Source organism: Lutjanus erythropterus, chromosome 7 (assembly GCF_056507025.1).
Source record: "Lutjanus erythropterus isolate fLutEry1 chromosome 7, fLutEry1.hap2, whole genome shotgun sequence".
NCBI lineage: Eukaryota > Metazoa > Chordata > Actinopteri > Lutjaniformes > Lutjanidae > Lutjanus > Lutjanus erythropterus.
Window position 1 is genome coordinate 32,887,630 of NC_139323.1, and position 10,938 is coordinate 32,898,567.

The window sequence follows — 10,938 nt, forward strand, 5'->3', positions numbered from 1 at the left end:
CTTTCCATGACACGGCATAACGGACAGTATCTTGGATCACTTTTCATTCACACAAAGAATTTAGGATTTAGACAGGTTTCTTTGTAAGATGTGCATCACTTTTTTTTCCATTTTATTTTTATTTATTCTTTTGTCTCGCAAAATATGGAACTTGTACAATTTGTTGTAGAGAAGAACAGCACAGTAGTGAATTATGCTGCAGGAGTGCTTTGAGAAGTTTATAAGGACATTTTGATGCTTCTTTTAAAATGCTTGTGCTTTCATCAAACACCACAGAGTATGTATGTGGTGAAAACGGTGGCTTTGTTGCTTAGCTGATCATAAATGTCACTTCATAACATTCTAATCTGCTCTGCCACTGTATTTGTGTTTGATAGAGAAATAGTTGAACAAGCTATTCTTTATTGCACATAGAATATCAGTGAATTGTGAAGTGAAGACAGGACAGGGGGACAGAGAGTGGGGGAATGGCATGCAGCAGAGGGCTGTGGGTGGGAGTCAAACCTACGGCCGCTGCAGAGGACTTATAACCTTGATTCATGGGAGAAATGCTCTAACAGCTGAGCTACCGCACCACCCACAACACACTTTATTATTAGTACTCAGATGTATTAAATTAAAGGGCAGTTTAAATTGGTATGATGTAACAATAAAAAATAATTAAGCAAAAAAAAAAAAAGATTTTCCAGGCTGGATTTTATTATATTTTTGACATAATTTTGCAGGCCAGAAGAAGAAGCAGGCAGAAATGACCCCTGGGTCTGCAGTTTGAAATCCTTGCTGTACAGTATATTTTTATGTTTTTTTTGTCTTTGGCTGGGATACAAATTGTTTCATTATTGAGAAAGCATGTTTTTATTTCGCATCAGCCAGAATCTCAGTTGTCAGGTATTTGTAGTTTGTGTTTGAAGGCTGCAGAACACAAATAAGAGCTGTTTGCTGAGTACGTAAAACTGACATGACCAATAAATGTCCATAAAGATAGTATACGCTGACTGGGTGAGTGTAGTTCAAACTGCTTGTGTGTCTGGTGTATGAAAGCTACAAAAAGTTGACAATTATTTCTTTCTTGCAGGATATCATAAACTACTTTGAGCATCCAATTTTTCAGTGACTTCCCCTTTAAAATTTCATACACTTTTCATAAAGCCTGGTGGTCCACTAAAATCTTCCAGGTTTGGCCTATTACATTTAAATAGCCATCGTTTTTAAAAAACATATTATGCTATTGCAACCACATTATCCTATGCAATGAAATGGAAGTTCACCCCTAGGCGGTGCTACAGCAGCGGTTCCCAAACCTGCACCAAGCTGAAAAAAGTTAAGTGCAAATGTTCCTAACTTATGTCAGGATTTGTTTTCTGATCACCAAACTGGGAAAGTACTGTGGGAGATTTGTTTTAATGTAAAAAACAGTTTGTTTAAAAAACAGTGTGTCTGCGCTGCCTTGAAATTTGGACAACAACCAGGACTTATCGTGAAGTGTATTAGAGACACAAACGTTTCATCATAAGTGTATCATTTGTTTTCTTCAAAATCTAAAAGAAAAAAAAACCTCAGGAGAGTTTTAACTCTCAAAATGCTGATCAGACTTCTTTAGAAACTCTGAGTTGATTGAACTCTGTATAGTACATTGATTCAACTCATTCATTCACTTTAAGTCAAAACATTTTAACTCATATTTATAAATTCTTAAGTGTTCTGAAAATAAAAGACAATAAATACAACTTACTTATATTTATGTTAACTTAATTAGTTTATTGTATGATTTTTAAAATGTTTTGCTCATCTATTTATTTATTCAATCATTTTACAGCAGATGAATACAAAAAACACTGGATGAGTATTTGGTCGGTTTTTATAGTGTGGTTGTCTCTGAGGACTGTAAAAAGGAAACGACTAGTTTAGTTGCTTTATTACTTTATTGTTTTTGACCAGTTTTCCACCAACAGTGAAGTGTCGTTAATGTAAATATGTATTTTTAAAACCTTTTATTAGGTGACCAAAGTGAAGAGAAGCAGGAAATGTTACATGTTATGTGCTTAAAGTAAACCACCATTTTGCCGATTATTGAGCAGTCAAGGTGTGTTACATCGTGTCTGGAGAGAATCTGTTAAATGTGTTCTTGTCTGTATGATGTTTTTAAAATTGCTTAAGTTCTCAAGTGAGTTGCAGGAGCCACCTTATGCAGATGGCTTGAACAAGGGGTCCTCACTGAAGAGTTTCTCCACCAGTGTTGCCTGTAGCAGCGAGGCGGGGCACTGGGCTGAGACTGAGGTGGGGAAGGCCTCGATGGTGGGTTCCATCTCTCCGGGGATCTGGGGGTCGGGCTTGAGGGGCAGGGTGACCCCAGCCTCAGGGCCACCGGCGGGGACATCAGGGAAGGCAGGCAGGGTCACGGGCTGGTCCATGGCGGGCAGCACCCTCACGATGCCCTCTGGGTGGTCATGGGGGGTGGCCTCGTGGTCGTGGTCGTGGTGATGGTGGTGGTGCTCGTGCTCGTGCAGGTGAGCGTGCTTGTGGTCGTGGTCCAGGGCCAGCTCGTGGTCGTGCTCGTGAGTGTGCTTGCCATCGGCGTGTTCGTATTTGTGGTGGTGGTTGGGCGTGTCGCCACTGTGGTCGTGTGCCTTGGCGTGATGAGCGTGCACGTGATCGTGGCCGTGCCCGTGGTCGTGGGAGTGGTCGTGAGCGTGCCTGTGGCCGCTGCCCGGGGCGTGATCGTGCGTGTGGTGGTGGTCGCTGTCGGCGGCGTGTGTGTGGGTTTTGTCGTGCTGAGCGTGGCTCTTGGTGTGGTCGTGCACGTGGTCGTGTGTGTGTGTCTGGTCAGCGGCGTGTGCATGGTCATGGTCGTGGTTGTCTGTGTGTGTGTCATTGTGGCTGTGGTCAGTTTCTCCGCCCAGCAGGTGCAGTTTCTTCTCTCTCTCAGCAGCCTGGAGAACACGCAGGGATAAAATTGGTTAAATGTGTTACATAACATCTCAGGTAAAATGGTAGAATTTAAGATGTGCGTAATAGGGGTGTAACGATACATTGATCTGGACTTGTGGTTTACACCCCTAGTGTGTGACCTCTACTATATCCACCATGATATAAACCATGAAGACATTAACTGCATAACAAGAATGGTGTTTTTAAGTAGAGCCTGACAGATACTGGATATTTAAAGCCAATGCAGATACTGACATTGATATTGACGTATCATCTTTATTTATATAAATATATGACATCCAAAATGAGTTAACTTTCACAGATTTTTTTTGATAATTTTAATGTCCGCTGACACCTGCAGCACGGCTCTACGAGTTATGAAAGACTGAGGCTGACTGAAGTGTAGTGGAGGAGGCAAACAGTCACCAGTGAAAAGCAGCAGTTGCCTAAAACAAACAGGTAATGAGTTATGTAAGGGGCATGACGAAAGGGGGGCAGGAATGAAAAGGACGCTCTGCTGACTGCGTACATTAGACCCGCGATATGTGATCGAGACCCTGTTGCTGAGGCTGCAACTGTTTCTGGATGAAAAGTCATGGCTTCACATAATTGAGAAGATAGCAGATTTTAAAACAAACAACATACAAATTCATCACAATCTCCGGTTACCCATCCTTCCTTGAAAGGAAAGGATACCAAAAAGAGATCAGTAAGAATGTATGAGCCTCCGGTCCTTCACACTGGATTATTTGAGGCATATAAGATACATGAATATTCACTGTCAGCGTGGGAAATAGCCAAATGATGTTGGTAACAGTTACGACTGATGAATAGCTAATGTTAGATTGAATGGGAGGCTGCTGAAGTTCAGTCATGTTACAGTACAGCAGCGTCAGACTGTTGTCTCTAACTTATATATATCTCGCACGACAGACGTAATAAATATGAAAAGACGTAACAAGATGAAAACAAAGTAAGAGACGTAATACTATTACGACATAATATGTAACAAGACAAAAATGTCAAAACAAAATGAAAATGATGCAACAAGCTGTATCTGTCTGTATTAGTGTTGGCGTATATGCTGTCCAGTATTTTTTTTTTTTACAGAACATAATAAAATCAGTGTGACTCTGCGTGTCTTAGCATGGTTTGGCGAGTCTTACCTCAGGCTCATAGATCACACACTCTACAGTGGTATCAGGATCACCACTGGCAGTGTAGAAGAGGGATGCTTTACAGAAACCCTTGTGCTGAGGGCAGAAGAACAAGAAGAAACCAGTAAGAGAGGAGAGAACGGAGAGGTGGTAATACCTGTGGCTTTACTAGGGTTTAATGCTTAAAAAAAGTAGATTTCAGAGTAATCCTTTACTATAATAAACGGTCTCACTGGTCCAAATCTATGAACAGAAACAAGAGGTAATTTTACTGAAGTATGCAAACCCTGGAAGTTAAAGGAGCAATGCATAAAATATGGCCTCCCTGTCAAAGGTAACCATTAGGTCAGTTAGTTGTGCAGCGAGAGGCCCTGTTATGACTTGAATCTGGCAGGACCTGGAATATTTATGTTGATGCTGATACATCTACAAGCAAATGAAAACATCCACAACCAGGTATTTCTACATTATTATTTGAAACAAGCCTGTGTTTACATTTCTCCAGGCAATGTTGCATTGAGTAGTGTGTTAGCCAGTTAAAAGGAAGGAGGAGGAGATTTTTATTTGGATAATTTTATTTTTGACAACATATTTTGTGGTCAGTACGGTGAGAAAACTTCTGCTTTTGTCCTCCAAAAGCAACAAAATATTAAAGGGCCTTGTAGTAGCTTTAAATGTTAGCCATATCTTACATGTTACACCTTTAAAATAAACAATGAATTTGACCAAAATAAAATGTTCAAAAATACTGTGAAACAACAATTTGTCACAACTCACCGCAAACTCGCACTCCATGGGGGGGCAGTTTTCAGCCGTCACTGCTTCTGTGCTCTTGGGGCAGGTTGTCTCCTGGATGGTGTACTCGATGTTGTAATACATCTTTGATGTCATCATGTCCAACTACACACAGACATACAATGAAAAGGAAAAGGAAATAATATGCATAAGAACATGGGAACAATTGGTTACAACAACTTTTTTTTACATGACTTTAGTGCATGTTGAATGAAAGAATCGATGCTTCAAAAAAAATTGTCTAGCAATAAAAGGGCCACTAACACTTGAAGCTCAAAGATGCATTGACACCAGCTGTTCGTGACCCAACTTCAAACTTGTAAGCTGTAAATCTTGCCACATGTTACGCTGTTTTACTATTTATTTGGTCGGTTAACCAGTTGAACTCTGTACTTGCATGTTGCATGGCTAATGTGGCTACTGCCACAGGCTGGGGTGACTAATGTTGTAATATTGAAGGACACTCCAGAGAAACTGTGTTAACATTAAGCCAACTAAAGGGAGTAGTGGGTCGGATGCCAGTAACGAATACGCATTAACAATGTGAGATCTTGGTCAGGAGTTTGTCATGTAGCCCATAAGTCAGCTGGAGAGCCTCTGACAGATGGGAGAGCAAGAGGAAGACGCACATACTACTGAATACACATAAAACAGGATTTCAAAGGGGTTGGTCATGATGGATAGAGGGTGTATTTATACAAATTAATATTTTTTGCAGTAGTGGTTTGAGAGTTGTTCTTGAAGATTTGATAGTAATTTGATTTTGACATTATTCAAAAGTATTTGGGGCAAATTGTCTCTTTTATTTACAGCTTTACATCATCACTTTCAAGTTTATTCTGCCATGTGTGGACCTGTTGCATTTCTTTTGCTAACCCACTCCTGCAACAAGTTTTTCAGTGTTTGTTGGAGAGAATCCATGCTAATTATGCTGTTGCATTTATCCACAATTTATTAACTCCTCAGGAGTTTAGATATTGTAGGTATTAATCAAGTCAAATAAAGTCGAGTCATTTTTATTTATATAGTGCCAAATCATCCCTGGGCACTTTTCCTATAGAGCAGGTCTAGACCATATTCTTAATAATATCATTTACATAGACTGAACAGTTCCCACCATGACCAAACAATAGGCAAGGAAAAACTTCCTTTTGGCCTCCCTCTGACCATAATCCTCTGTGGCAAACATTAATTTTGAATCCCGCACCAGGGAGCATACAGTGTGCCATGTGACAATTTGCCGTTTTGGACACGAGGAAAACTTACTCCAGCGGTAGCACGGTTGATTTTGAGCAGAGCGAAGTGATTGCCCAGGCCGCTGTCCTTGTTGAACTTCTCCAGTGAGGCAGTCACAGTCGTCTGAACCTTAGCGTCGTTCGTGCCGACAAAAGTCGGACAGTCAGGACAGAGTTCAGCCACCTTAGCTGCAGGAACTGAGCAGAGAAAAAAGTGGTTATGAATGCATAGATAACTTATGAAGTGAAGAAAATATTTGTTTTCTCCTTTTACCTGGTCTGATAACACAGTTGTATTTGTAGAGACGCACCACTCTTTGAACCCTATTGATGAAGATGGCAGCTTTGCACTGTCCATATACCTGCAGAAAATAATACAATAATAAACACATGCAATATTTTAGTACTGCACATAGACCTATATTTAGATTTTTATTGTATTATTAACAACAAATAACATTTTTCTAATGTTATTCTTTAATGTGCTGTTGAAGTCAGGTGATGTCATATAAAGATTAAGAAAGTTCGTGTTTGAAGGAAGGTGGAGTGGATGGATGGATCAAACAAACACAGGACTTTCACCCAGGGGACTGGGCTTTACGTCTGGTGTTAGTCAACGATGACTTCTTTTTAAGATGTTACATATGTTGAAACTTGGGCATGTACGTGACATATGTTGCATACTTATGTAACGTGAACTTATGTAAGTAACATGCTTATTTTAACCAAAAGCATGGTCTTTTCCTAAACCTATACAAATAATTTTGTTTCTTTAACCTAAGCAGGCAGTTTTTGTGCCTTTATTTTGAAACTCTATCGGGACGTGGCAAAGTCATTATTACTAATGTGACCTAAGAGCCCTACTTACAACATTAAAGTATGAAGTGTAGGGCCAATGACCAAGCTGCTATATTTGATGAGTTGGGTATGTTGGTATGAGTGCTTGCATGAGCGTGCATGCGTGTGTGTCCGTATGTTGTCTTACCGGTGTGTCGTGGTTGGGACGAGCCTCACAGTACTTCCAGTCCTCGTGGGTGAGAACGCTGCAGTTGGTCTCAACAACATCCAGAGTCAGGTAGAAAACCATGCCACCCTCTCCCTGTGTCACACAAACAGAATGTAAACACATCGTGCAATTATCGAGCAATAATTACAGTCAGTGACATCCCAATGGAATTTATCTTTTCATTTCATTGTGTGATGGTTCAAATGATAAATGAAGCCTGAGATCTGTGGTATTGCCTGATCTGTCTGTGCATGGCTGCCACATCATTAATTACAGAATTGGCTTAAATATTTAATGTCTGATTTGTAGTTACACTCATAATTAACTTCAAAATTCACATACTATAAAAATAAAAAAGTTGAAAAAACTAAAACTCAAACTCTTCAAATTTTTTTTTAGCAACTTCGAATCTTTTGTTGAGATAATTTAATTTGTCTGTTAGTTTTAGAAACCCCAAAAATTCTATTTAAAAAATGGCTGAGTAAATTGATTGAAGCAAAAGTCAATCATGGCTACTTAGAAATACATTTCTTTTAGTTTCCAAAACTCAAAGATTAATATTTTTCCAAAGAAGAAAAGTAAATTATCTCTACTAAAGACTGTAGCAAAACTTTAAGTTTATTTCAGAACTCAGAACTGAGTTGGGCTCAGAACAAACAACTATTGCAGTAAGTTGCCGCAACATTTTAAGCTTTTTTTTGTTTACAGTGCATATCCTTATCATCTGAGTCAAGAGGCAATCAGATTTCTGAAATGTTATAAATATTTATCAGGCATTCAAGTGACTAAAGCTCTAATGTTTTTTTGCATATAGAGCAGAGAAAATGAGATCCGATCACAAGTGGGGACTTGAGATGCATCTGTAATGCCAGGTGTCAACTCACATACTCAAAGTTGTCCACTAGAGATTGGACCATCAAGAACGCATGTTAATACCAGTTCAGAACTGGGCCAAAGTCTACTTCAAGTGGCAAACTTGGCCACTAAAAATGAGACCAATGCGGATGGGCCAGTTCCTCAAATAGGCGCTTGAGGCTGGCTCCAAAAGCTAATTCTTTTGTTCATGACAACTGTACAGGGGTTAACTTTTTATACAACTCACCCATGTAAATTATATTACAGCTTAAAGTTATGCATAATTAAGATCCTATGCGCTTTGAGTGACAGTTGGGTACCGTCACAGATGGTTAGCTGCATGGTAGCCGCTTCATTTGGCCGCCTTAGCTGCACAGACGCGCCACCTTTTTGCCCATTTTTAGATTGGCTGGAAGCTAGCTGACTCAGACACTGCTAGAATGGTGGCATCTGGAGCAAAAATAGCCTGAGCATCACAATGGCTCCTAAGAAAATTATGGGTGATGTCCTGGACACTGTCCATATTTTATATACAGTGTATTGTCTACTCTGCAGGAAAACAATACAATACAAATAATATTAAATTAATTTGTTAGTGGCCGGCGTTATGGTGATGCTCAGTGCCGTGACTCACATGCTTCTTCATGTGGACGTTGGACAGGCGGTGCAGACTGAAAACGTAGCCCTCCGCCCGGTCCTGGTTGATCTTGGTGAGAGCCTCTCTTGCAGCGCCCATCGCTGATGCATCTTCACACGACCCCTGCTCCAAGCCATTCTGCTCCACCGGTGCACCGTGGACGTGCACGCACCCCACCGCCAGCAGCAGTGACAACAGCAGACAGTGCTTCATGGTAAAGGTCTGGGACAACTCTATCTCTCACAAACACTGGCTGGTGGGAGAGATGCCCAGAGAGGGATGCGGTGACCTTTTATATCCTTCTGCTGTTTACTGTAAGCACACCCACTGTCTCTCTCTCACACACACACTTACCTCTCTGTCATCTCAAGTAAACATAACCATTGACCCCACCCCCTCTCAAACCCCCCACATATCTAGGAATGCTGCATCAGTTGATCTATCAGACAACCAATCAGCTACTGTAAAGACTTGCACAATGGAGCTTATCAGTCCCATGGGATCAGTAGGGAACGAGCAGAAAGTCACTAAATCCACTCCTGGCTCTGATTTTAGGCTCAATCCATGTATGGTGCTCATGATCTAATAGTTAAAGAATTATGTAAATTAATCAAACAGATCTCCATTCAAACACACTCCTTATTCTACATCCATACTTTTAGAAATAAGGGTTACCAAAAGCGTTCTTCCTGAAGGGCTGAGGGTCTACCCAGAACCATTTGCCTCTGAAGAACTGATTTTGAAGAAACAGTCAAGAGTCATTTGTAAGACTGGGGTTCCAGTATGAACACTTTTAATTCAAAAACCCATTTTGGAGAAAAGAGTTCCTCAAGGTCTGATGAAAGTGCGGGTTTTAAAACGTAAAAACACCTGTTTTTATCAGTTTAAACATTTCTAACTGTAAAAACGATGGATGACACAATACAGTATATGGGATTCAATAATTTTTCAACTCACCTGCAGAATACAATACGGTTCTTTGTAGAACCCTCAGAAGACAAGATGATTAGAGATGAAACCCTTGTAGAATGTATTTTTAGGTACTGAGTAGGTACTACATCAAAACCTTGGAATATAAAAAGGTTCTCAGGGGAACGCACTCAGTGGGTTCAAGTTGAAACCCTTGGAATATAACAGGGCTCTCAGTAGAACACCCTGAATGGGTTCTAGATGAAACTCTTGGTTAATATAAGGGTTCTTGGTAGAACCCTGTGGGAGGGTTCAACATTCAACAGAACACCCTGGGTAAGTTCTAGATGAAACCGTTTGAATATAAAAGGGTTCTTGGGAGAACACCTTGGGAGGGTTCTAGATTAAACCATTTGAATATAAAAGGGTTCTCAGTAGTGTCCCCTGGGTGGGTTCTACTTAGCACCCTTAGAGGATGGGAGAGACTGCTCTGGGTGGAACCGTTCACAGATAATTGTAGGTATAACCCTTTATGTTGGGTTCTAGGTATGTATAACCCTTTTGTACCCCTTAACAACAGGTTCTAGGTACAGCTCTCTGAAAGGGTTACCACATAAAAGGTTCTACCAGGGACCAAAAGAGCTCTCCTGTGGAGACAAGCCAAAGAACCCTATATAGTGTGGCCACCAGCTGATGAAAACAGTAACAGGTCACCACTGTCATCATTAAATGCTGTGAAACCTCTGGGGTAAATACACCTTGATTATATCACAGGCTTAAGTAAATTGCCTTATCAGTGTTTTGAAATACATTCTGAAGGTTACAGGAGCATCAGAGAACAACACAAATATGTCAAATGCATCAAAATAAAATACTGGTATGTATTTAATTTTTAATTTAAGTTTATACCGATGAAGAGTGGTGGTCATTTTTTGGCCTAAGGCAAACCCTCTTTTTCAATCCTTGAATGAATAAGCCATAAAAATAAACTTTTATATATCCTAAAGTTTGGTGGTACAGCAGCGTATACTTCTGTATCTCTTGCCAGAAGGAAGCAGGGTGAAAAAGCTGTTACTGGGGTGGGTGTTGTCTTTTAGTATCCTCCCACTTTCTCCTTTTTTTTCTGACATGGCCAGGGTAGCTCCACTTCTTTTTTTCAATAGTCTGATCACGATGCAGTTTGTCTCCAGGAGTTGGCTGCTGTGTTCCTGAATCACTTCCACAGATGCACAGTAAGATAATGGAATAGTCCAAGCCCCCCATCTGCCTATGAATGTTTCTCAGTGGCACATGAATCCAAAAAAGCCACTTCTTGCTGTAAAGAAATTACCCAGATGAATGCATAAAGATACTGTGCAAACTGCTCTGTGTGCTGCTCCTCTAAAGGGATAGTTTGGATTTTTCAAAGTGGGGCTG

The 10,938-nt window shown here is 40.5% G+C and overlaps 1 protein-coding gene across 1 annotated transcript; it reads right to left on the reverse strand.

Annotated features, from left to right (window-relative positions):
• Positions 1-1,903: 1,903 nt before the first annotated feature.
• On the reverse strand, positions 1,904-8,893 carry fetub (fetuin B). Its single transcript, XM_084723581.1, has 7 exons — positions 8,611-8,893; positions 7,101-7,214; positions 6,390-6,477; positions 6,147-6,313; positions 4,863-4,985; positions 4,095-4,181; positions 1,904-2,930 (listed from the first exon to the last, which is right to left on the reverse strand). Exons 1-7 carry the CDS (start codon positions 8,824-8,826, stop codon positions 2,184-2,186), a joined length of 1,542 nt encoding a protein of 513 aa, XP_084579707.1. The 5' UTR covers positions 8,827-8,893; the 3' UTR covers positions 1,904-2,183.
• Between the last annotated feature and the right edge of the window lie 2,045 nt (positions 8,894-10,938).